Source organism: Centropristis striata, chromosome 22 (genome assembly GCF_030273125.1).
Source record: "Centropristis striata isolate RG_2023a ecotype Rhode Island chromosome 22, C.striata_1.0, whole genome shotgun sequence".
NCBI classification, from domain to species: Eukaryota; Metazoa; Chordata; class Actinopteri; order Perciformes; family Serranidae; genus Centropristis; species Centropristis striata.
The window spans coordinates 6,855,237-6,882,440 of NC_081538.1; the positions used below are offsets into that span (position 1 = coordinate 6,855,237).

At 38.4% G+C, this 27,204-nt stretch overlaps 2 protein-coding genes across 2 annotated transcripts in view; both read right to left on the reverse strand.

The window, feature by feature from the left end:
• The window catches only part of grm8a (glutamate receptor, metabotropic 8a), a 306,788-nt gene that overhangs the window by 142,519 nt on the left and 137,065 nt on the right, over window positions 1-27,204 (reverse strand). The gene's annotated exons all lie outside the window — the stretch shown is intronic.
• LOC131960365 (uncharacterized) lies at window positions 12,699-17,391 on the reverse strand. The gene is made up of 4 exons (XM_059325538.1): window positions 16,865-17,391; window positions 16,460-16,561; window positions 16,101-16,128; window positions 12,699-15,745 (listed from the first exon to the last, which is right to left on the reverse strand). Exons 2-4 carry the CDS (start codon window positions 16,535-16,537, stop codon window positions 13,152-13,154), a joined length of 2,700 nt encoding a protein of 899 aa, XP_059181521.1. The 5' UTR covers window positions 16,538-16,561; window positions 16,865-17,391; the 3' UTR covers window positions 12,699-13,151.

Here is a 27,204-nt window from a genome sequence, read left to right on the forward strand (position 1 = left end):
CAAATCAACCGACAGCAAAAATAACTAGTTTTGGATGAACTCATTCTGTCATTTTCATTAGTCTGTGCTCCAACAGGTAAAAAAGTTCTCTGGACTAATGTTAGTAAAAGTTATGGTTATTAAGGAGATATGAAAGCATTAACCATGCATTTTAGATTAATGAGTTGTATACACTTCAGTAACTTACATATATTTCTCACCCATTAGTTCAGCGCTGTATGCATATGGTGCAGGGGTTTTCTACCAGGAAGTTATTACAAACCAACAAGTTCTCCAACATCTTGTGTCAGTACCACAAATAACGGCATGTAGGTCGTATCCCGGCTCGCGGTTCAATGGCGCGTTCTAAAAATAAAACCACTGACCTTAGGTTTAGGGCAAAAAAACGTCTGGTAAGGCCTCATGAAAGACAATTTAAACAGGAAATAAAATGTACATAAATGCCGGAAGTGAAGTAGTTACAAAGGTCATGTGACTACCCAGATTTCCGAAACAAATGGAAGTTACATTCAAAACGTGATTCACGCAACTTACGTAAAAAATGGTTTACTTTTGTTTCAACACGGGACGCAAACCCCACTCTCCTGGGTGAAAGTCCGCCGCTTGTGCAACCCATCTACCATCCTATCCTCCGCTCAGCTGTCAATCACTACTGTCAGCAAGTAATACATCAAGTGAGAAGTTGTCTCATTTTGTACTGAGATAGATAGGACCGGAGTTCTTTTGCAACTGCCGTTGGCAACTGCCATTGAATTTTGGAAAAATAAAGGCTTAAGGCACTTCCTTTGTTCGTTTTACTGCTCAGACCGGGAGGTGGCCGTCTGCATGTTAAACAAGAACAAATGCAGAAAATGGAAGACTTATTTTTTAAATGAAGCCTCAGTGTATTTCAGCCAAACAGTTCTCCTGTTATAAGCTATATGTATGATTCAAATATTTTTGGTGTAATCCGAACCAATCCCCTACCCCTAAGCCTGCACAGGAAAGTTGATCTTTAGAGGTAAATGTTCAAACTGATAAACTTTTGTAAACTTTAAATGAACTTCATACATTCTGTTTTCAACAGCGTCTCAACTTTTTGGGAATCAGGGTTGTATACAGTTCCTCTCACTCTATCTATACTTACACTTCACTTCCCAGAGTTCTTTTGGGCGTCATTCCTTTCCAACAGAGGCTCCATTCAAAGAGCAGAATCCCCTCTCTCTCTTTCAAAAAGACTGGCAATAAAATCGTGTTTGCTGTACTGCTTTGGCAGTATTGTTTGATAAGAAAAAGACAGAAGAGAGAAAGCTTCACTTCACCTCTCCCCCTTTCCCTATCCCTCTCCTCCATCTTCTCGCTCTGACCTCCATGTACCTTTGTTTTTCTCGCTCTCTTCAGCTGCATCACATTTTCCTCCCCGCCTTTCATGTGACCAGAGAAAGAATACAAATCGGTGCTGCTGAGCCAAAGTCAAAAACCGACAGATAGGACAGAAGAAAGAAGAGAATTTTAAAACATTAAGATGGGTGCAGAAAGGGAGAGGGAGGGATTCAGAAGAATGTGAATAACACGGCTGCTTCAGTCCCTCTGAATATGAATATGAGTTTTGGTGACTGGGGAATATACTGTAGAAAAGTGCTTGGAATATTTTCCATCACATGACATCCACTTCTCTCCCTCCCTCTGTCTTTTACTGATTCAAACTCTTTCTCTCTCTTTCTCTCTCTCTCCTACCTCATCATTCTCACCCATCCCTCCCTCCCTCCCTCCCTCCATGACAGGAATACAGAGAGGTCTCAGCTCTCACCCGCTGGGGATTTTCCTCCCTCGGGATTCTGTGATCTCTCTCTCCCTCTCTTTCAATTTCCATTTCAATGCCATCCATTGGCATCACAGTTGAACAATATTGGCAGAGCATCAAAAGCCTCTCTCTCCTTCTATCCCTCTCCTTTTCTCTGCCCTTCACCCTCTTCTGTGAATATCCTTAACTTTCAGTTTTTGAAATTTCAATCTCCATTTCAGTGAGCTTAACTGGCATCAGAGCTGGACATGGCTAAAAGCAGACACAGTCCGGTCGTTCCTCACTTGCAGTTTTTAAGACAGTTTTAGTTGAGGCTTCGGCCGTCCTTTTACCTCTCTCTTTTTCTTTTCCTTAGTCAAATTTTCTTTCTCTCAGGGTTTTTCTGTACTCTGTCTCTTTCAGTTTTTCAGTTTTCAATCTCGATGTGCTTTCGAGTCAGTGGATCGGATTTGCAGCGAAGCAACAGGTGTGCGGTGTGTACGCCCCAAGTGGCCCAGCCGAGCCTCCCAGGCAAACAGAAGGTAATTTACATTGCCTCGATCCAGACTCAGCCACAGCTATTTTTTACTGGGTCCACTATTCTCCCCTGAATTTATCATCACCTGCACCTGCATCACAGAAGCTCGGAGTTACGTTACTTGTCTGGAGGACATTCAAGGAATTAGTGTCTACTCAGTCACAAGCTTTAGTCAGCAAATTAGTCAGCAATTTGTTCTACGGCTAAGACACAAGCTGTTCTCGGATGATTTAGGACAGAAAGAGTATAATCTGTTATGTAATCGCTTATCTTAGCAAAGCCATGTCCCTGTCACTACGGCGTCAGGATGAGTCACACCTGTCCATCTCTAGTTACAGTTTAGGCTTAAATCTTTTCATTTGCATTTTGGTTTAATGCAAATATAATCTCTCTCAGCAGATGCTGTATATGAATCTGTGGGCAATAGGATAAGATTTTGGTCTTGTTTCTGCCCGAGTAGTATTTACCAATCATCTTTGAGTGAGTCCTTGTGGAGAGCAAAAAAGGTGGAACGCATTGGCCAAAATGCAATTTTTGAAGCTATCTGTTAAAATGTAGTTTGTAAATTGTGATTTTTTTTTTTTATTATTATTTATTTACCAGCATTTATAATCAGATATTGGTTTATGGAGATCAGCCAAAATGTCATCTGGACCTAAAATAATTGCAATACCTCACGCCTCAAGTTGCTAATCAAACTACAAACATGACCAATGCATGGAAGAGGAAGTCTTTTGCCCAAATATTGTATATTCTGAAAAATCCAGATAATCCCCGGCTACACCGGAACCCCAGAAATATTGGCCATTGCCCCCTGAGGCTAAATCCTCATCAGACTGAACGTTTCAGAGAAAAAAGGACAATTGAATGATGGTTGCAGAAGTTCCATCATTACTGTAATTATTGATGTAATACCCCTTTTCGATCAAGGCAGTTCCAGGGCCCTTCTGGAGGCAAGAACCAGCTCTCAGCCAGGAAAACTGGTTCCAGAGCAGCTCCAACTTCATTTAATTTTATGTTTGACTGCAATGTGATCAATATGCGTTAATTGCGGAGAGCAGACACGTATACGCCTGTAGAAAACAAGTTCAACCAACTGCGAACCAGCACTAGCCCAGCACTAGAACTAGGTTTGCATTGGACAAAAAGAGGTATCAATGATGCTACAGTAAATACATGACGATACTGATGCCTGAAGGGGGTTCAAAGGTTGTCCTGACACCAACACAGTGTGTTGAATATGTGCATTTAAAGCCATGTTGTGTATGTGATATCGACCTGCAGTCTACCTCTTCACTTCCTCATTGACTGAACTCTGTTGCCTGATTGAAAACCGCTTTCCTTCAAGTCTCTGAATCTGACTGTCCTCCAAAACCCGAGGGCCCCCGCTGTCCAATCCATCACATGTAAACACCACAAGACTGTCTATCCCACCAATAACGAGCTCTAATCAGTGTTCAAACCTCAAAACTGCACTTGTCTCTTCAGATCAGGTCGCTGGAAGTCTCATTGATGTGTGGTTGCACAGGAAAGAGGATAGTAAGGCAGGGAAAACCATCATGTGTAAATAATGGTAACATTTTGCTAAATTGAAATTGCTTTGTGGTTAACAAATGGCTGAGAGTGGAAGAGATTCCAAGGATAATTCACTGGGCAAGACCAGTGACATTTTCTACTTCCCAGAAGAAAACATTACTCTGCTCCATTTGTCAACTGTATAAAACATGCATAAACTGTGTGGAATGAATGGACACTCAGTTGTAAGAACAGAGCACACAGAGAGAGATTAGAAGACAAAGAAAGAGAGAACTTGTGTTGTGATTCATTATGTATTTCACGAGGATTCCGACTTTAGTTTCCGTTTTTTCCCCCAGTCGGATCACCTGCAATAAGTTCAATAAGCAAAATTAATTTAAAAGAAATATAGATGGCAAAAAGACAAAAGGGATCACATGTCAGAGCCACTTAACCGACATGAGAGTGTGAACATGACCTTTCTGATGAACAGTGGACGAGGACATCAAATAAAACTTGCAGGTCGTCGTGAGCTTTAATTAGCCAAAGCGACGATACCTTGGATTCAAATTAATTCCATCGCTCTATCTCTCTTCCTGTCCCTCTTTCTCAAAGCCTAGTTAGCACTATCTGAGCCTCAAATTAATCACTCTTTCATCTCTATCTCTTTTATGCCATCTCTTTCGCTGCAGCGGACGGCTAAATGACTTGTTCTCTCTCATCTTCATCACCTTTCTCTCTCCCTCTCAAAAGGTTCACCCCGCTGTCGCTTAATTATTCTTTAAAGGCCATCATGCTCTGTCCAAAGTCCCCGCTTTGACTCATTTTACATCTCTTTCTTCACTCGTCCCGTCTCTGCCCTCCTTTTCCAAAAGCCATCACGCTTTCCAATTCTCCTCTCGCTTTACTATCCTCCAAGAAAATGCCTTCTCACCTTCTCCCCTCTCTATTTGCCACAGGCCATCAACCTCGCTCTCTCCCTCCCTCTTCTCCAAATCTCTCCGTCTCGTTTTACATTTCACTGAATCAGAGAAAACAGAGAGGTGTTTCGTCCTTGCATTTATGTTTGTCCTTCCCCAAAATGCCTCGGATGGCAATAAAGCGGTGTGAAAACAATAAGCTGTAATCATTTCATATCAGGCGGTGCAGGCGCAATCGTCGAACAATGACCAAGTCCAGAATCAAGATTAAAGAAAATGTCAAAGCTGTGAATGAATCAAAAGGATCTGTTGCTAAAAGGCAACATTTACACAGCAGGGGGAAACACATCATAACTACCAAAATAACAGGTATACAAACATTCTCAGCTGTGAAAGTGTTTACAATTTAGAATTTCAATCAATTTATTCTAATCAACAAATTACACCATTTGTATAATTACTGTAAACAAATCAAGCCACGCCAACAAACAAAAAAACATTGTTGGCTTTGCAATAGAAATGACACCAGAGGTTATGAGAAGTGGAGTTTTAATTTAAAGGGACATAATTAAAGGCCTCATCGTGGCCTAATTAGACCTCTTTTCAAGAGATTAATGGTGTGTACAGGACAGAGTAATTGATTGGTAGCTTCCTCACTCAGAGCATGGTTACATCAGCAACTAAAAGCACAGCAACACCAAACTATAACCTGTAAAGGTGGAGACACCCATTACAACTGCAGAGCCATTATGGAGGTCGATCAAATGGTGGACTTTCACCCTGGAACTTACACAGGATTCGTGTCTCCTGTGAAAACAATAGTAAATTACTTTTTGCGCAACTAACATTGTTACTTAACCTCCATTGCTCAAGATTTGTGAATTACTTTTTAAATTATTTACGTAACTTACGTTATTTATGCAACCATCATTATTTACATAACTCCCAAGAAACCTGGTCTCACAGGAATCCGTGAAATAGCCACGGAATTCGGTTAACTCAAAATCTGTGGAATAGCCACGGAATCACTCAAATTTCCGTGAAACTGACACGGATTTCGCTACAATGCAAGTTAATGACAGTCATATCCCGTGGCTATTGGTTTGTTCCAAGTCATGTGACTTTCAAGGTCCCGGCGGTCAGAACAAAAAACATGGCGGACAGTTCTCTCATTTTAGTGAAAAAAATCAATATTTTGACTTAGTTTCTGCATAAAAATGGATTTTGATCACATTTCTAATGATAAATATATGTTTTATTTTCAAAATATTCACTCAGTGAATGTACATAATCACTTTGTATGTTGGAATTAACTTGCAATTTAACATTAACTTGCATTGTAGCGAAATCCGTGTCAGTTTCACGGAAATTTGAGTGATTCCGTGGCTATTCCACGGATTTTGAGTTAAGCAAATCCGTGACTATTTCACGGATTTCTGTGAGACCATGTTGCTCCCAAGGCTCACGTCACCCTTGTAACTACTCCTCTTCCGGTATTTATGTACATTTATTTACTGTTTAAGTGTCTTTTATAACGCCTATCCAGGAAGTTTTTTTTGCCCTAAACCTAGGTCAGTGGTTTTGTAGCCTAAATTAACTAAAACTGCAGCCTTTTTTACAAACACAAACTGTATGTGTATGTGTAAGGAGGTGTGTGCTATTTTTAGAAGGCTCCACGGTGCCGTGAACCGCGAAACACTCATTTTAACAAACAATCATATGTGTTGTTATGGGTGGTATTGACATACGGTCTATTCTGTCCTTTAGGTTGGAGGTCTTGTTGGACTGATTGGGCAGTCTGATTCAGACTGAGAGCCGACATTCAAGTCACGTAGCTAGTACATTACATTCTGTAAAGTAACTTGTTTAGTCAGAGTAATCTGAGCACACTCTTGCAGTGCAGTAACCTGGTTATCCACTGATGCATGCAGCAGGTCAGCAATCTGATATTCCCACTACCCCTGACCTTGTTTTGGATGCCTTGCTCACCTACTTTACCTATATTAGTGACAGAAGATGCTTCTCTCTGACTTTTTTCCACAGATTTCAAAGTCAGAGACCAAGAGCAGCTTTTTCTCACAGTGTGAAGGTCTCTGAATTTTACAAATTTTCAGTGGAGGGAACTGACATACAGTATTTATGCTTCCAGAGGCAACTTTGTGTTAGTTTGATTTTTAGTTTGACTTTGTACAGAATTATTTAAACTACAAGGAGACATCGCTACATGCAATTATCCCTGCTTTCATCAAGCTGCTCTGTGAGATCGGCTGTCTGAAGAGCTTCTCGTACACATGCACAGGAGAAATGTAGCTAATATACTCCATTTACACAAACAAGAGGTTTAAGAAATCAGCTTTCAGCAGGATTTGCAAGGTTGCCTATCAGCAAGAATCTCATAATAGTCTACTTGTAATCCAGCGTGCTGTCCTCTGTCTAATTCAGAATATGGTCCCCAGACCAGGTTGCAAAGTTCCAGGGATATTTAAAGTGTACATTTAATTAAAACTGGACATACTTTTTTTTGCTCAGGTTTTATTTCAGGTTGTATTACCCAAGCAATATGCAGAGTGAAACATAATCATAATCATAAGCTGACATAATTGTAAACCCTTCTACAACCCTGATTACAAAAAGGTTGGGATGATGCCTGAAATATAAATAAAACAAAATATGATAATTTTCTAATCCGTAGTGACATATATTCAATCAAAATTGTAAGTATGATGTTCGAACTGAGAAACTTAAATTTTTTTGTAAATATAAACACTGAAATCTAAATTTGATGCATTCTGTTTCTATTTACATCTGATTTAGCATCCCGACTTTTGGAGAAAGTGTTTGTAATATAAAAAATGAATTGAGTTTCAATTAGTTGACTAATTTATTTGTCTATTTTGTCTACATTGTCATTAAATAACAAGAAAAAGACTTCTCTCCAAAAAAATAATTTTCTTCATATCTTCCGATGGACGATTTACTTAATTTTACACATGCTTACCCTGAAATAAGTTTGCATTGGAAAATAACATTTTTTTATACATTTTTTTGGTTTATTTGCCCCCGAATTCCTATCTGAGCTTCATTTTAACTGGAGAAGTTCAACAAAATTACTACAAAAGTCCTTGCAGCCATACATTTAACCAAAACATAGTTTTTTATGTCTATTTCATATTTAGTTCACTATTAAAAAGGTAGTTTTACCAGCCGTAAGACTAGAAAGATCTGTCAATGTTGCTCTGTAGGTCACGACAAATATATAGTGCTCCATCCATCCATCCATTTTCCTCCACTTATCCAGGGCTGGGTCGCGGGGGCAGCCTATATGAGTCACCCAGATATATACGCATGGCCTTCATTCAAAGGCAGTATCTTGATTTCAATCATGTCGTCTATTCAGATATAAATATAAGCTACAAGCTGTGTTCTTTTTTTACTTTTCACTCTAGCAATTCTTATAAAACACTTGGTTACTTTTCCAATATAGGTGTCTTGTATAAAAAAATAAGTAAATGCAGGTAACAAGGACTTAATGCGTAGGAATCAATGTTTGACACACAAGAATACGGAACAATCGATGAAGACAACACAAGTACATCATTATACACAAAGAGACCATTATATACAGAAAGAGAAAAATTACAAAGACTTTAAAAGGTGACCTGCACCCCAAGCAGTCTGAAAGCTAAAATCTCATGGGACACACACATACATACACTGAACTGCAATTCTCATAGAAAATGGAGCTACCACAGAGACAGAAACAGAATAAACTACATTTACACACATACACAGACACACAGGGCCCAGAGGCTGTTGTTGCTCTTTCTATGGTAATTGCGTGATCAGGTATTCTGGTTAAGCACTCTCAGGAGAACTGCCTGACGCTATGTTAAACAGTCCATTCTGTCATAGCTGTCACTGTAGCTCTGCTTCTGTGTGCGTACTGTTTTCCCCTTAAGTGTTATATGATCTCTTGCCCTTTTTCTTAACAGGTATTTCTCTGCATCATTCTTTCTGTCAATTCACATTCACGTGTTTAACATGTGTAAATATATATGTGCGTGTGTGTGTGTGCTTGTGTGTGTGTGTGTGTGTGTGTGTGTGTGTAAATGGTAAATGGACCTGCACTTATATATCACTTTTCTAGTCGCTTTGCGACCACTCAAAGCGCTTTACACTACAGACTGTGCTCATTCACCCTTTCACACACACATTCATACTGGTGGCAGAGGCTACCCTAAACGGTCTCACCTGCCACCATTGGGAATTCATTCACACACCGATGAACGCAGCATCGGGAGCAATTTGGGGTTCAGTATCTTGCTCAAGGATACTTCGACATGTAGGCTGCAACGGCCAAGGATCGAACCACCAACCCTTCGGTTGGGGGCCAAACAACTCTACCAACTGAGCCACAGCCGCCCAGCCGACCGTGTGTGTGTGTGTGTGTGTGTGTGTGTGTGCGTGCTTGCGTTCGTGCTTGCGTGCGTGCATTGGTGTGAGAGAGACAGGAGAAACTACTACTCTTTACTATAAAGAAAAGAAATCATCTGCCATACTTGTGAGTGTGTATGGACGGGACATCATCTGCATTTGAGGATCAGCAGAAGCCCTCTTTTATTCTAAGATTTGTGTGTTTTTACACTCCTCTCCAACATGCACACACAAGCACACACACACACACACACACACACACACACACACACAGACTTTCTTGGCTGTTAATTAATGCAATGAAAAGACAACATAAGCTTCGACTGGCTGAAAGCGTACCAGGCTAGCCAAGTTGCACTCGCAATGGGCTTTAACTGACAATGCAATGCAGGCGGGTTAATAATGAGTGCACACAAAGCACACATACATGAGGAAATATTGAACACAAATGAAGGCATCGGTGCACACATACACGTACGTATTGACAGCGCTGAAGCTAAGGGTTGTTAATGGCTCCCATTCTATTTACAGTGTGTCTTTTAGGAATGCCTGAAAAACATTTTAAGAAATGATTACATCAATGGCTTTCCTATGGGCCTTCATTAGCTCTTTCTCTTACTGCCTCTCTGACACACACACATTTCAGCTCTGCAAGCCAATTACAGAGGCAGAACTGCGGGTGCTGGGAAACTCTTGAGGCAATTAGATATTTATTAACAGGCAGGCCCTGAGGTCTGAAAGGATGAAACATGCATAGACACATACATATGCATGCACACACACACACCCACACAGATTAATTCCCAGCCAGATTTGAGTAGAAAAAAATCTAACTACTATACAATGAATTTCACAACAAACATCTCTTTCAAAACATTCTTGACTCAATTGTCAATCTATTGATCAGTACCACACAGCTAGGAAGCATCCTGCACAGTTGGTGGTGCAGCTGAGCATGAACTCCCAGTGAAACTCATCCAACTCCCACACCTGCAACACTTCAGCTTACATTTAAAGGGGCAACTTTGAGTGCATACACTTGAACTGTCACTGACTTCTTCCAGGATTTCCACTTGAACTTAAACTCCCAATCAATCGGTATATCACCCACACATGAACTGACACCACTCCTTTTAGTGTGTGAACTTCAACTGACATTTCAACTCCTTTCAATGCATCAATAGTCAGGTTTCCATCAAAATGTGTTGCAAAATGGAACCGGATTTCAAGAAAAAAAAAAAAAAAGGTAATTAATGTTTGTTTCCATCCACTACCATTATGAGATGATTAGGAGTTGGTTCATCTAGAGAAGCAGGAGGTGGTACCAATTCAGTCAGAAGATCATTTAAGTGCAGAAGAAGAGACATGAAACTTTACGAAATAAATGTAACCTCAATTGAACCTCAATGTAGAAAACTTGATGGAAATATGCTTATTGGACACAAAATGCTACCATTTTGCTTTTTTCAATAAAACAATTTTTTTGCACCGTAGCCAAATGTGAAAACTTTTTTTTGCAATATTTCAAGATTTTTTGTATTTCCAGCATTTCAAATCATGTTTTTTAAGCGCAAATTTAAAATAAACATAAAAACAGATGGATGGGAAAAAAAAAAAAAATAAACAACTTAATCTCACCTAATCTGCATGTACTTTGGAATGTGAGAGGAAGATCATAATTTATGTTTTAAAAAATGCTCATCTCAATATCAGTTTCAATGGATTCTAAGTCTTAATCTCCTCCTGAAATTTCTCCCACCACGTGAATCCATTGTAACCAATATTATTTAAAATGACAACAGCTGGTGTTCTTTGTCAAGGCTCAAACTACACCTTTTTACAGCCTCATTTCAGGTCTCCACTGAGTGAGTGTTTGATACTCAAAAGAAGGCTTTTCGGTGGAATCTCACTTGAAAGCCACCGATGAGGAATAATGAAGTAATTATGCAGTTTCTCACAGCTGAGGAGGAAAACACGTATCAAACTATTCAAAAATGTCATTGTGCTTTTGATGTGAAGTTATTTCAAGTGTTGATCATGCATTCAAAGTAATCAAATGTATAATCTAGCTTCATTATCGTCATTCTGACAAAACCATTATCTCAGATTTAATCCACACTCATACCTTATTAACCATTCAAAGTGATGCTATTTGATGGTTGCTTTTATTCACAGCGTCTCGCAGTGCCACGGATTTAGCAATATTTCCTCTTTTACTGTGGCATAAAGAAATCCCAGAGGAAATTAAAACCAAAAGCATATTAGTGTTACTACAATAAAAGCACATATATAACACAGACGTATTTACAATGCCACAGGAAAACAGCTTAAATGAGGATCTGTCATGTCATCAAAGATCGGAAAATGCGTTTAAAGAAAAAACTCAATAACTGTGAAAAAATGTAACTGAAGTCAGGTTTGAGTGAAAGAAATGTCAAACACTCAGTTGCAGCTGTTGGCCTTTTCTCTGTGTGTACTGTATATAGTATATTCTAAATGAATGCCTGTTACGGGTCGGGTCGGCTCAGCGCACCACAGACAGCCTGCAGGTACCAGGAATGGTGTTACAACTGTATATGTATGCTGTCAAATCAAATGTACTGTGGTGGAACAAATGTTTATGTAGCCTGTCAAAACTAGGGAACCATGGAATCACATTCACCTAGCAATAAAGACTGAGACCTCCATGTGACCCTGCATGCCACCCTGAGGGGACCGACATCCCAGAGGAAAAGAAAATTCAAAAAGAGATCTCAAAAATGTTTCATTTACTTCTCCTAGACAACTATGAGATTTGTGTGACACCACACTGAGACTAAAGGTTATTTCTCCTATGTCTCATCTTTTTCTCCAGAGCAATAAGATGCACTAAATCTCAATTTAGTCTCCTTTTAAGTTTCAGAAGAGATCTCAACAAAGTCTAATATAATTCTCAGAGTTTCTCAACTTTTGTGTCTCTCTGTGATCTCGTGCAGAGAAATTAGAGAGCTCTCTCTATAAACTCAATCTATTCTCATCCCAGCTTCAATTTATCCATCTCATACTAAGCTCAGACAGAACAAATGAAGAGCTCTCCACAAGCATGCATTGATTTCTCAGACTTAGATCAATGTTTTGGTTGTTTTTAATCATGTTGACTTGATTGTAATCCACATGATTTTTTTTTAATTATGTATTACTGTACTCAGAATGAATTGATTTAAAATTTGATTGTAGGCTGCAAAGACCTTCTGCTTTTATATTAATTATATTTTCTATGAATAATTTTAAGTATTCCAATGCATGTAATTCAGGTTTTTTTCATGAACCACATAAAACGTAAAATAAAAACGACAGTAATTTATTGGTAATTTGAGAGCAATAAAGTTACTATTTCAACAAAGTCCAATATCAGAATGTAGCACCTTTTATCACTCACTACCATTGCCTTCAATAGTGAACACATTTGTGAAAATAGTTAGGAAAATAAATATCAAAACAGTAAACAGAAAGCCACGCTTTTGACATTTGCATTGTGGAAATGTATTTTACAAAATGCCAACAAAAACCACTATAACAATATGTTTCACTGGATATCTCAAAATCAATAATCTAACAATATTAGTACATGGAACATTGCACTGATCACAGTCTTTCAAGATCATAAAACTATATTAGCATCCAACGATGTAGCTTTTAAGACCAAGAAGATACGTTTCAGCTGTGTCAAAGTTTAACTAACAAAAACTCAGACCATTAGTGGTGTCAATGTAATATATTCAGATGTCTGTATCTTCTCATGTTAAGCCCCAAAGTGACCTATTTGTGTGGCAATATATTAATAGAACTGTTGAGATCACTGACATTTGTCTTAATATAGCATCAAAATACTATCTGCCCATCAACTTGAGACTATATTTTCAGTAAGGAATTTCTACTAGTTGGAAAAATCATGGGCTCTTCTGTTCACAAAAAGATCATGTCTTTGAGTTCATAAATATGTTTAGTCCCTTTCAAGTTTGTTAGGGAAATGTGCAGCAAACACAATACCAGGCATTGAGGACAAATCAATAAACATCAACTTTCCCAAAATACTTTCAAGTCCAACTACTGTCCTTTTTACAGGAACTTCCAAGAGGCTCACAATATGGAAACATGTCCCACCTGTCAAAGTGTCCCTTAGAAGATTTATACCTGCAACTGCAAATTCATTCACAAATACAAGATTCATCTCATTTTGACCTTCTTTGTAGGAACACAATAATTCAATCTGACCATATTTGATCTGCATACCATCACAAAATAACACTGTGGAATTGTTCCGTCTTTTGGCTTTGACATACTGCTTGGAAGTGTAAACCGTTTTCCCTATTTGAGCTCTGTTATATGCCTTGACAACATTAGTATATAAACCCTGACCACGAAACTGTTCCAGAAGAGACATATCATCAGTTTCAAGACATCTGTTGAATGCTGCCCCTATCATGGCCACACTATTGTCAACATTAACAGCTTGATAACTAGTGCCATTTGTCATTCTGGCCAAAAACTCGGTAGCTACTGTGTTCAGCTTTATGTTTTGTGTGATGCTAGGGAGAGACTGTATAGTCTTTACAGCATTAACCATTTGGACAGGTATATTCTGGGTCCCATGTATAAGACGAAGTAAGTACCCATTTTTGTCTTCAAAGTGAAAGCAAGAGTGTGTCCACAGAGGTCCAAGAGCTCTTACACTATCTGCTAAATGGACAAGTAAGTGGATATTGGCTATCATGTATCGTTCACCATAAAGTCCACTCATTTGAGAACAGAAATTCCAAAGTAGTTTTTCAGCATGATCTATTTGCGCAGGGGTTATTGATTCCATCATAAGAATGAAGATCGCTTCACTAAGGAGCAGGAAATGGTTGTAGTACAGGCCTGCAAGAATGCCCCGGAATACAACTGGCCCAAAAAACAGCAAAATGGACCGATACTCAGATGCTTTAAAGAACATTCTGTGAGAGGACACAGAACGAGGGAATCTAATCAAAAATGGCGGTCTTATTTCTTTCATGCGTTTGTCAACTTCTCTGATTGACCTAACCATACTGAATGCACATCGGGAAAACTCTGTGGAAAACCACAAAAACATCAATAGACGCATTACTCCCAGTAGTACAGAGTGCATATAGTCTATACCTGTACCCAAGACCAAATCATAGCTTTTTAGTCTACTGAGAAAGGTAGGTCCCTTCACCCCACGTACAATGCTGTTGGAATCATAGGCCATCTTCGCATTATCTACAAACCCCTTGTGGGTACGAGGCGGGCCTTTTGGATCTGTCTTCTGGAAAGGAAAGGCATGGACATGACCTCTTTCTCCTGTCTTTACTGTTTGACCTGGCTGTTCACACTTTAGACACCCAAACTGTCCATTGAATTGAACAGTATTATATACCAATGCTTTTGCGGGCAAATCGCAGGTACCTGCAATGGTAAAGGCTTTGCATAGGAAAGGCTCTTGAGCTCCTGCAAATTGAACAGAAATTCCATCTCTTTCGATTTTGTTCAGAGTTTCACATAGTGGTTCAAGGAATGTCAACATTGACGGCTTTGAGTCCCCAAACCAAAGACCTGCAAATATCATGTTTTCTCGTTTAGTGCGTTCAACAAAGTTTAACTCGTTTATGACACAATAAAAAGGCCACACAGAAAACTTTGAAGACTTAAAAATGGGTATGCCATCAGTGTTCCACATTAAAGAAATGTTTCTGGAATCATTGAGAGGGCCATGACAAGTAGTCAATTTCTGATAGGCTTCTCCGTCATATATGTCCTCAATACTGTCATGACACTTTTTGTGTCTATTAAACCTGAACATAAGTTTTTCTTCAAAACCTTCCTTAGCAAACAATCTCTTCAGTTGTGCTTCAATGGGAACCTCAATAAAATAGGAAGTTGATCCCTCCATCAACACACTGGCTTCACAGGTTTTACACTGGTTGTCTGTACTCTCAACAGTCATGAAGCATGCACTACAGTATTTGTGCAAAAGCGGAGAGGAGGAATCGTCAAAAAATTGTTTAAATTTGTGTAAATTCTGAAGACATTCAGTCTGGATATCAGAGGGGCAGTGCAGAGAGATTAGTGTAAGCAAGTCACTGAGAGCTTTTCCTGTTATTTTGTGTCTATTTGCAAAAGTCATTATGAGGAGAAGACTCTCTGCAACAGAAACTGGCGCATCTCTGTAAATTGGATTATCTCCAGTGTTTGTAGGGCTTTTGGGTTCTGTTCCCTCCTCTTGGTTTAGCTCTAAACCGTCCTCAAATGACAGGTCATCATAAAATGACAGGTCATCGTCAAATAACACATTTTCGTCTTCTTCAACAAATTCAGGAAGGTGATCAACAAATGTATCTGTGTGAAAAGGCTGTTCAGGCTCTGATTCAACATTAAGTCCAGAGTGATGCATCTCACTTGTGTGTCCACTGCACTGGGATGTATGGTTGGTGTTATGGAGGTCACACAAATTTGTGATTGAAGAGTCTTCCAGATCTGCAACGTCATCAGCTTCCAGATTAGCAGAACTGGTCTCTTGCTCAGTGCGGCAGTCATCTGACCTCGAAAAAAAAAGTCCCAATGTATTTAGCAAATTTGTTTTCTTATAGCAATGGCTCATTTACACCAATTGTTCAAAAGCAGTATACTAGACTAGACATGTTTATTTTTCACTATACTTCTGCTAAACACATTACTAATTACTAGATTATTAAAGTGTTATAGTCACTTGAGCTGCCAGTAAAACCTTGACAAACCAAGTGAGGTTCACAAGTCTCATATAAGTAACAGTGATTTATTGGATACATGAACTTTTCTTTCAAATAACACTGCAGTCGATCAAAATTTAAAGCTTTACAACATGCAATTTCTTACATGTCTAACAGAGTTGTTATTTTTGCACATTCGTTACCTCTGTTCTCCTGTCCTTGTGTGTCCTGCTGAAAACAGAGAATAATACATTTAACATTTAATACTCGCATACAATTTTATTAGGCATACCTGGGTAAAACCTGCATCAGTTAAATCATTTAGATAAATTTATTAAAACATGTGGTGCTTTGGCTCTGATGCTTCGTACAATCTGTAAGGTAAATAAAAACTATAGTTATCAGATAAATGTAGTGGAGTAAACAATAAAATATTTGTCTGCAAAATGTAGTGGAGTGGAAATATTAAGTGACAAGTTAAGTACCAACACTTGAGTAAATGTACTTATATTCAATCACTGCAAGTGACAATAAACAAATAATAAAATGTAAATTTCCTTACCTTTCTTCTGTATCTTTTGCAAGTATTTTGTTGGCTCTTCACTTTTCTCCTCCAACGTGAGTTGTGCCTCTGTGCCATTTTCAAATGTGCCCTACTGTTTGCCTGAAATAATTTCAACAGTAGAGATACGCACTTGAAAATTATACATTTATACATACAATTATACAAATTACATATATTCATAGTACTATATATGTATATATATATATAAACAATTAAGATTAAATTAATTAATTAATCGAAATTATTATTATTATACATTTTTAATCACATATAAATATTTGTCAAATATATTGTACATGCAAAACTAAATTAAACAAGCTAAACTCATAAAGAAAATGCTTAAGGCATTCACACTAATAAGTAAACTTATTCTTTAGAAAAAGTGTAGCTTTATATACTCACCACTTACAGGAGCTGCATCTTTGTTTTCTTCAACGAGTTGCATTTGGCGCAAACAAGTTGTGAACTTTGAACCCAGTAAATGATGCAGCCCTAACGTCAACATTTCATTGGGAGAGAGCGCCATCAGTCACAAATACTGCATCATGATTGGTCAATTGACATGACTAACGTAAAGTCTTACGTTAACGGTTGGAGTGCGAGCAAGAGAGATGGAGGAAGAAGGAACCGCTACTGGAAGTAAAAGAAGGTAAGCGACATCTTTGTCAAGCGTAATTTGGGTAAAACTTTGTAAAAACTTAAATGGCGAGTGTTTATGTTGGTTCAGATACTTTTTTTGAAGAAACTGGTCGGCATATGTGGCAAATAGTGAAGCTAGCTAGTGAGGCTATATGCCCGGACCACATGTGGCCATGAACTTATGATTAGCTAACACTGGTAATTTATTGCAGTAATACTTTTACGTAAAGAATATGCACTTTGGGATTTTTTTTTTCCACAAACAGTGAAGTGAGTAAAATAATACTGAACTCCATTGAAAGAAACTTCAAATTAACACAACGATGATTGACCTACAAAATTTTACCTACAAAATATGTGCCGAATTACATTGAAGTGGCTAATGAATGTTATTTTTTCAGTATTACCCATGTTGTTTATCCCAAGACTGCTCTAAACAAGGCTTGTTTTAAATGGTGTATGTTTATAAGGGAGTTCTGCAGGTAGCTGGACAGAGTTCAGTATCTCCAGCACACACCTCCAGCGTTTCAGAGCAGATCATACTGTTTATTGTTTCATGACTTAAACATAATTTTATATACTTATTCATGTGTTAATTCTTTAGATTTCTGTGAGTGGTTAATCATATATATATATATATAATTAGCAAACAAGACAGCAAGTCTAATTTGGTGATCAAATCTTACCATAAAAGTATGATTTCTGGCAATTAAGATATTTGCATTGGAGCCTCATGCATATTTAAAGTGCTTGCTGTGGCCAAAATTGTTATGTGTTGAAATTTAAGAGGATATATCCTCTTAAAGACCATGTTTTTTCAGTTCCTGAGTTGTCTGATATGGTTACAGTAACACATCAAATGGTTCAACAAGTTGCTGTACCAAATTATGAGATGTAATGACATGATAAAACTAAGTAAGACATTGAACCACCTTTTTAAATAAATAAAATGTATTGTACTTTTATGTATTTAACAGAATGGATGGCCCAGCAGGAAATACCAAAAAAGAGATGCCCAAAAGAGCGCGAAACCCACCGAAGAAGATGTGTTTTTATGAACCAGACCCCGGCTCACCCAAACAGGACTCAGATGGTAATTGAGTTATTGTTTCACTATATTGCTTAGCTAATTTTTAGCGTGATTGTCATTTCTAACTTACTTTGGACATTATAATAACCAAAATCTTTGACAGTCTCTGGTCTCTTATCACTGGGATTATTATTATCAATATATTGGCAGCATATATTGGCGGACTTGCAGGCAAGTCTGTCTGAGGAAAGGTGTTTCCGTTACCACCCACTGTCACAAGCAATGTCGCGCGATTTATGTGCACCACTAGATGGCGGCTTGAGACCAAGAATTAATGAGAGGGCGCAGTTATATCACGGTGTCTGCATGAAAGACAATACAGCTTAAAGGACAATTCCAGGCAAAAACAACCATGGGCCATATTTTCCTAATATTTTACCTCTAGAATAATGAATGTGCAGATTTTTCCCTTAATGTCTCCTGTTATGTAGCAGATCTCTCTGTCCCCACCTCCGAGCAGCAGCAGAAAATGGAGGTAGTGCGTTCTACCACCGTTTAAGCTATTTGCAGCTCACACGCCACCATTTTTGTTCCACAGACAACAGCAAATAGTTATTCAAACATGCAACCAGGTGTTTGTTTACCTGGAGGAGGCGGGCATCTTGGAGAAATTAATAAAAATAACTGCATTCATAGACTTGCAGGAATTTTGTTGATCTCGTTGATAATAAAATGCATGCAGTAATCATAAAATAATTAAATAGAATAAAAACAAAGTGAAAAGATAGAATACAGAGTGCATGATTCAAATTAAATACATTGTTATTGTAAAGTGTCGCATGAGTGAAGAAGTGTGAAGCAAATGCAAAAAGAATAAAGTTAATGCTAGTTGAAGGCTAAAGTGAAGAAATGAATTTTTATCTTTGCTAAGGTCTAAGAGGATTAGGATTGAGACCAATAAGATATAGTAGCACGTTTAAGTAAGATTGATTTTTAGCCTGTACTAGTTTACTCAAAATCTCCTTTATTTACTCTCTGTTCATTTTCAGGACTTTTTGTATTTTTGACCTTTGAAGATGGATACACGGCAAAGCTTTTTAATGTATGTGATATACAAAGCAAAGATGAAAAACCCATCGCCTGCCTTAGAGATCTGAAGCCAGGGGAAGAAGTACTTGCAAGATGGTCCGACAGCAAGTTCTACAGCGCCACAGTGGACTTCGTTGGAACAGTTAAAAAGGATGTCAAGAAGGCTACAAAGAAAGACCTGAAAAAAAGAGATGCAGCTGCTCAAAGATTTTACAACCTTCCATCACTACCTCAAGCAGGTCAGTCCACCTCTGTACAGGATTATCCAAATACTGTGGACAACAAACTCATCCTGCCTCCAACTACCTGGCCAGTGTACCAACCTCCACCTACCGAGTCATCTTTACCCATCCAGCCACAGCACCAACCTGTAACTGCCTGGCCACAGTACCAGGTTCCAGTTTCCCAGTCATCGCCACATAAACATCCATGTTACGAGCATCCACCTACCCAGCTGCTCCACCAGTATGTACCCACTCTGTCTCCAGTCACACATCATTCCAACCTTTCACAGTATCCAAAGCATCACAAGGCACTGCCCACATCTTCAGACCTGTCAGAACAACCTGTTTTGGTGAATTTAGATCACCAAAGACAGCCACCAGCTCCTACTGTGACACCCAGAGAAAGCTTTCTCAAAATGTTGTACAGTCCAAACCAAGAATCTGCTGTTGTTGGGGACCAGAGCCAGCCTAGTACGTCTGAACTTGACACTTCTTCAAGCTCGTCATCTGCGGATACTTTCATCATCGAGCGTGATCCACTTCCAGAATCTGGAGAGCCAATTTTCAGTTTGCCTGAATCAAGAGAAGACAGGTCATGGAAGCCATGCAGGGCATGCAAGGCAGAGATGGAAAAATTAGTGGAGGAGAAGGCCAAACTGCAGGATGTGCTGTGCGGTATAAGTAAGTACATTTTGTCTCTCTGTTTCAGTTAATTGTTCCTTTAACACTATTACTTTTTTCTCACACAATTTTCCTTATGTACCAAATTAAACTAAAACTTAAAAGCTTTTAACAATTTGGTAAAAATCTTAGCCCATCATGAAATCTCTTGATTTTTTTAAAACTAGTCTCTTCCTTTCCTTTATTTTATTTTTGCTGCTGTGTCCCTGTAAGGTAATTCATATTTTGTGTCACAGGTGGTGAGCACCTGGAGGCATTAAAAAGCTTTCTGAACAAAGTGGAACAGATCCAACCGCAGGCTGATGTTGGGGCTCCAAAACACAGATCTGGAAAGCAAGAGCTGTATCCAGAAAGTGGCCTATTCGTGTCTTCTACCCGCCTGGCTGCAATACATGCAGAAGCAAAGAAGGACTGCCTCAGATTGTTCCATCTTCTTTTTGATGAGTTTTTTACTGCAGAGGAGTGCCGAAATGCTGTGGCCTTTGGGAAGCACGGGAAGGTGCCAGATGGGAAGACAGTCCTGGATAAGTTCAAAGTCAGTGGGATTCTAAGTAAGTACATTGCTCATTGTCAACAATTTATGGAAATATGGAAAGGTTGTGGAAATCCATCAGTAAAAATACATAACATAAAGAAGCACAAATTATTTTCAAAAATGAATTTGTTGTAATTTTACTCTTTATTTCTTTCTTCTGCCCCTTCTCACATTCATCACAATATCTGGCCAAATTTGGCATAGTTTCTGATGTATTAGAACCCCATGTGTCACATAGCTACATTTAATTTTTTGATTGTTTTAGTGACCTCACAGTTTTACTGAATTTCCTCGTGTGAACCATAGAGATATTTCAATGTGAATTTTGTGACATCGGGATAAAAAAAGCTCTCAATACTGTCATTGTAACTGCTGTTACATTATGAAATTTGTAATTTGTGCTTTCTTTTCTCCGTTTTTTTTCTCTTGCAGCTTACATCATGCGCTGTAGTACCCTGGATGGATGGACACCGGTGGAGAAAAGTAAGGTCAAAAAAGCCTTCATAAACAAATGCCGCATCAGGGCCACAACGCTGTAAAGTATTTCATGTGGCATACTGATGTATGTTCAATGTTCCATGTTCAAAAAAGCCCCTGTATGCAAATGCTGCATGAGGGCCTTAAAGACTCTAAAGTTGTTAAATGTTGTGCAATGTGCACTGTTGTAAACTTGTGCTGATACTGCTCAAAACACTGTTGGAGACATTGTTACTGTTTTAAAAACATACTTTTACTGAAAAGAGACGCATTTATAGTACAGGCAATGTGAGAATAGCTTTTGTTGTCTTTCAATGTTAACTTTATTGTAAACATTGTTATTGTGAATGTTATTACAGCTTCTTGAAATACTCAAAATACTCAGTCATTGTACTTAACAATTGAGTCCTGCTGTTTTGAATTTGAATAAAGATTCAGATTACTTTATTCATTCCAAAAAGGAAATCAATTTGTCTGTCAGCTCATTTGGTATAGAATTATAAAGCCTTATGGCTGTTGGTGTGTGTGTGTGTGTGTGTGTGTGTATATATATATATATATATATATATATATATATATATATATATATATATAAGCGTGCGTGCGTGCGTGCGTGCGTGCGCCATATTGCTCCAGTATTGCTCATTTTCTTCTCCAAGGAGAAATAAAGGAGCCATTAAAAACACTGAATTGAGATTAGCAAGGTATCTCCCTTAAGTCTCAAGTATGACTCCCTCTAATTACTCTGTCTCACCTATTGCTCCTAGTGAATTTTAGGAGAAACATATGAGAAACATTTTAGACAAAATAGAAACTAAAATGAGGCTGAGATGAGAATCTCAAATTTGTCTCCTGAGCTATGGAAGAGCAAGCTTTGAGCAGTAAAATCTTCCTCTGGGATCTCTCTGTTTGCTGATAAGCACTTCCCCCCTACCTGATAATTTCTTTATCTCTGGTGCTCTGTAATCCGTCTATGTTTTACCCGTCTCTCTGCTTTAGTGTCAGACAGGTGTCTGTTTTATCTTTTGAGAGGAATTGTGCAGACAGCGGAGACACTGACTGGTGCCGGTGACTCACAGCGGCAGTGTTTGAAACAAATAGCCAATCACACGCAACATGGAGAGATGTAGAGCAGCTTATTTGAGAGGAGATGGGACTTTATTGATCCGTTCGGACAAATGAGGTCATTGCAGTGTAAGAAAAGCATACTGTGTGAAAGATACTGGAACATAAGCAAACGATTGAGACTAAGCACAGCGTACAGAATAATAATAGTGGGTTTGTGGTGACATAATGTCATTTCAATAAAAAAGTATGATACAAAAGTTTTTTCCAACTTAAAAAATGACAATATACTGGAATAGAACACAAAACAACAGAGACAATTGACAAGGTCTCTGCTGCCAAGGCCAGACAGAAATATAAGAGGGCGACAGCATTGTGTGAAATATAAGATTCATCAGCCATAGTGTGCATACTGAAGCTATTAAATTATTTTTTATTTATAAAGTTTGCTCCCCGTGACTGCTGTGTTGAAGCATGTGGTGACACCGACCACTCTTGGGAGTCTATGACAGATTTCAGTATGCAAATAGGGATGTTATTCAAAGTTCGTACAAATGCACCTGCTCTGTTTTTTCTTTAATGATTATATATTTATCTTCAGTGGTGGAATGTAACTAAGTACATTTACTCAAGTACTGTTCTTAAGTACAATTTTGAGGTATTTGTTTACTTGAGTATTTCCATTTTATGTAACTTTTTACTTCTACTCCACTACATTTTTAGGCAAATATTGTACTTTTTACTCTAGGATTTAGCTGCCAGCTTTAGTTACTTTTCAGGTCGAGATTTAACATAATATATATGATCAATGTAAAGTGATTAGACGTTTTTTTAATTAAATCTTTTAACAGTATATTAAGTAATTAAGTGAGCCCAATCTTTACAAAATGAAAACACTGCATACATGAAATCACCAGTACAAATAATGTAATAATATATTTAGAATATACAAAACAATCATAGTGGGTCCATTCTGCATAACCCGAGTACTTTTACTTTTCATACTTTAAGTAGATTTTGATGCTGATACTTTTCTACTTTTACTTCAGTAAGATTTGGATGCAGAACTTTTACTTGTAGTGGAGTAATTTCACAGTGTGGTATTAGTACTTTTACTTAAGTAAGGGATCTGAATACTTTTTCCACCACTGTTTATCTTTTAGTCTTATATTGTGTGCATTTTATATGTTGCGTTTGTCTTTTATTGTGAAGCACTTTGTAACATCTGCTCTAGAAAGGCACTATACAAAAAAACTTTTTCACTTTCACACAACAAAAGCTTGGATGATAACTGAGGTGCCTGCAGCTACATTTTCAGATAATCCACCTGTTCTGTGCTGCCATTCTCAGAATCACACAACAAATGGCTTACAGCAGTCGAGCATTGAATTTACCTTCTTACTATTATATTACATTACTTTAATGCTTTGGCTGCAGCAAAAGAAAAACACACAGTGGTGGCTTATGACATCAAAAACCCTGCAAACATTATATTAAATGTTCTATTATTGTATTCACTCTGGTCGGCAAATCCCAACTGTACTGCCATATACATCCTGTGTGTGATACTGGTATGAATTCAAAGACATTTAAGGATGCCAGGGTTTTTAGAGTCAATAGGTTTCTTGAGTCCTTATGTGTGCCGCAAAACTGCAATTTCATCCGGCACCAAATTATTCTGGCCAATCAAATCCATGCAAGGGCACATAAAGGATAAATTATCTTCCAGGCATCAAGAGGGGCAGGAAAAAAATGTTACGATGACAACTTTCCAGAGGTTTATAATCCCACTGTACCTTTAAGGTATATAAACCATCACCATCAATGTCTTAGAGTTTGATTAAACCTTCAAACTGGACTTCCTTGTTCATATTTCATCTTCTGTCTGTACCCGGCAGCAAACAGTCCGCCCACACCAACGCCCCTGAGGTCATTCTGCTGTAGTGTTGTCAGTGTGAATGTGCCCTAACAGTTCAGAGAGTAACTCTCACTCCTGCACTGTGTGTGGCAACGGGATGGGGAATTTACTGTTGTCTCCTCTTCACTCATGCATTTTTTATAATGATATTACATCCACCGTTTTTATCCCAATTGGTTTAAGATTATGCTGCAGGCTGCTCAGTGTGAATATTTGACACTTTGTTGTGCTGTGCTGCATTCGTGGTGCTATGGGACTATCGATAGGGTTGCGAAAAAAAGCAAACTTTAAAAAAAATAAACTAGATAACCACAAAATGTGTGAAATTAAGCAGACATAGCCATTTTGATGTCACCCACCGGTTTGATGACTACCATTTTAAAGCTGTTTTGTCTCTTTTTTGGACAAGAGGGTGATTACCAGCCCAGTGAGGCCAGATACCTCATAACAAATGCTAAGTTATTAGCTAGGGCTAGTGCTAAGTAGCTAGGTTGGTTAGCAAGAATTGCAGCTAACTACCGATAGCTAGTAGCATACAATAGCAAAATGTCACGGCAGCTGAGTTTCTTTAAAAGCACAGTAATTGTAATGCCATTAAAATTAGAGGGATTGGTGCAGTTGACGATGAAGGACTAGCTTGTTTCACATATCTTCCTTACTTTTTTATTATTACTTTTAGGCATTATGGTGTTGACATTTAAAAAGTGATCGCACAGTCACCGTATCTGTTCATCTTTTCTCCCCCGTGCCTGTAAAACTGCATGACGTAGCCTGTAGAGCCATGCGAGACTAACGGGGTTAAAGATTATGCATCTACGGGAAGAAAGGTTAGCCAAAAATGCTTCATACAGACATGGGAAGATACATATATTTCTATGAAGAAATAGGAATGTATGATTCGATATTGGAAAATGAAATGTAATATTGATTTGAATCGAAGAATCACTTTTTTAAACCCAGCCCTATTAATCACATTTACTGTGATATTGAGGTGCTATTCTTATAATTCAAGCACAACAATACAAATGCAAACATTTCTACATTTTATTCCCAGTTTCCACATTCATTCCACTTATTATCTGCCTTTCCAATGATAAAATGTATCTAAAACCAACAAGAACAGCTCACTCCTCTCTGTTGACCCTATCAGAAAGTTTATAGGTTGTGTGAAGTGTCGATGTTATGACTTTGCGCAGCCACCTGACCCGTTGAGACAGGCTGGCATTTTAATAAAGTGTAGGACCCTGCCACTTGACTCTCCGCTGCCCTGGAGGTCTATTGCACTCACGTCTCAAGTTCAACATTACACCGCTGGCACGAGTTAGGGCGGCAAATTTTATGAGGGTCACTGAGGTTGAGGGAGCAAAAGATGGGGAGGTTGAGATGAAGAACAGAGAAGGGAAAGTGAGAAAGAGAGAGTGAGTCGGGGAAAGAAAGATGGAGATAATAGAGAGGATGAGCAACAAAGAGCTGTGAGAACTGGAGAAATAAGAGCAGCAAAAGAGACTTCAGTGTGAAACGCTGCCGCCATTGCATGATGCCATGTTCTGTCATTGATGGTGGGAACAGCAGGTGTAACAATACCATTATTAGCCTGTTCACACCTGTGGTGCACCAGACAGAGGGCAGCAGTGTGATGATGAGTCATTACAATCCGCTGGGAGATTCTAAACAGATCAGACTGCACTGAATCTAAGGACATCATCCTTGTGTTAAGTCTCTTTTGTAATATTCACATCTCAGCTGTCGCCAAAATAACACTCCGTCTTTAGCTCATTCTCATTCTTTGTGTTTGATATAAATTCAATAAGTGATATCAATCAGGGATAATTGCTTTTACCGAGATTCATCTCTCGAGTGTACTTTAAGTCTCCACAGTATTTAGGGGATTCAGTATATCATAGAGCATGTCCTACCACAGGCAGTTAAAGTATAAATCAGCGAGGAAAGGTTTGCAGTGCTGTAGATCAATAGGACAAAGCTAATCTTGCTGTCAGTCAAGGACGAAGCTAATTCCACCGACAGTCAACAGTGAATGCCTAATTTGACTGTAAGACAAAGAGAAAGGGGGACCGTTCCTATCGAGGGCAATAGCTCAGCAATAGTTTCATGCAACACAAGTGAGACAAAGTATTCCTTGTTGTTACAACAGGACAGAAGCACCTGAATTTTTAATCAATGCTTGTGCTCCTAACAGCATTTTATCTTGTAACATTAAAAGTGAAAACAAGTCTCGCCTCTGTCTTTCTTAGCAAGGTATGTAAGCTAAGTAGCTCTGCGGGGTTATATTAGAATGAAATAACAGTGTGACCTTATATTTAACCTTATCACACTTGGATAAACAAGCTCTAGACTGCAATGCAAGAACGATGCACTTTCTTTACTCGGTGTTGTTCTTTACAAGTGCATATTTAAAGGAGCAGTGTATATGATTAAGGGGGATCTATTGACAGAAATTTAATATAATACTTGTAACTATGTTTTCCTTTGTCATCGGACTACTGTAACGTTCAGTGTTTTCCCCTAAGTTTTTGCAAGACTTGCAATTTCACATCATGTTAGACCATTATTATTACCATATCTGTGGACACGGACGACGTGAAATAAACAAAGCTTGCTAAAGATGTGCACCTAGGGAACAACAACAACAACCATTAAGTCTTTGAAAAATAATTCAGTTAGTTTTGATGCTCTCCACATTTTCATTCATGTGGTTTAGGTGGTGCTCAAAGAGGTTTTATTGGTAGGGAAAACCCAGTGGGTGATGGAATCTATTATTTTTACCCTACAAAATCAACAGTCACCGTCTGAAAATGAGCTGCCTGCTTTTATCTACCTCTGTCTAAAATTAAGGACCCACTGTTGTGAAAATTATACATGCTGAGTGGTGAATGTGTCCCATGCTATCAATGCAAAATGTACAGGCTATATAGGCCAAGCCAGAAAGGAAAATTGACAGGAGTATAATAATATGGTTGAGAGCTAGGACTTCCAAAAGTGATTATATTTCAAGTGAATGGAAAAAAAAGTCAGTGTATTTCTAAGCTATGTCACAAGGTGAAAAAGAAAACAGCTCATTGTGAT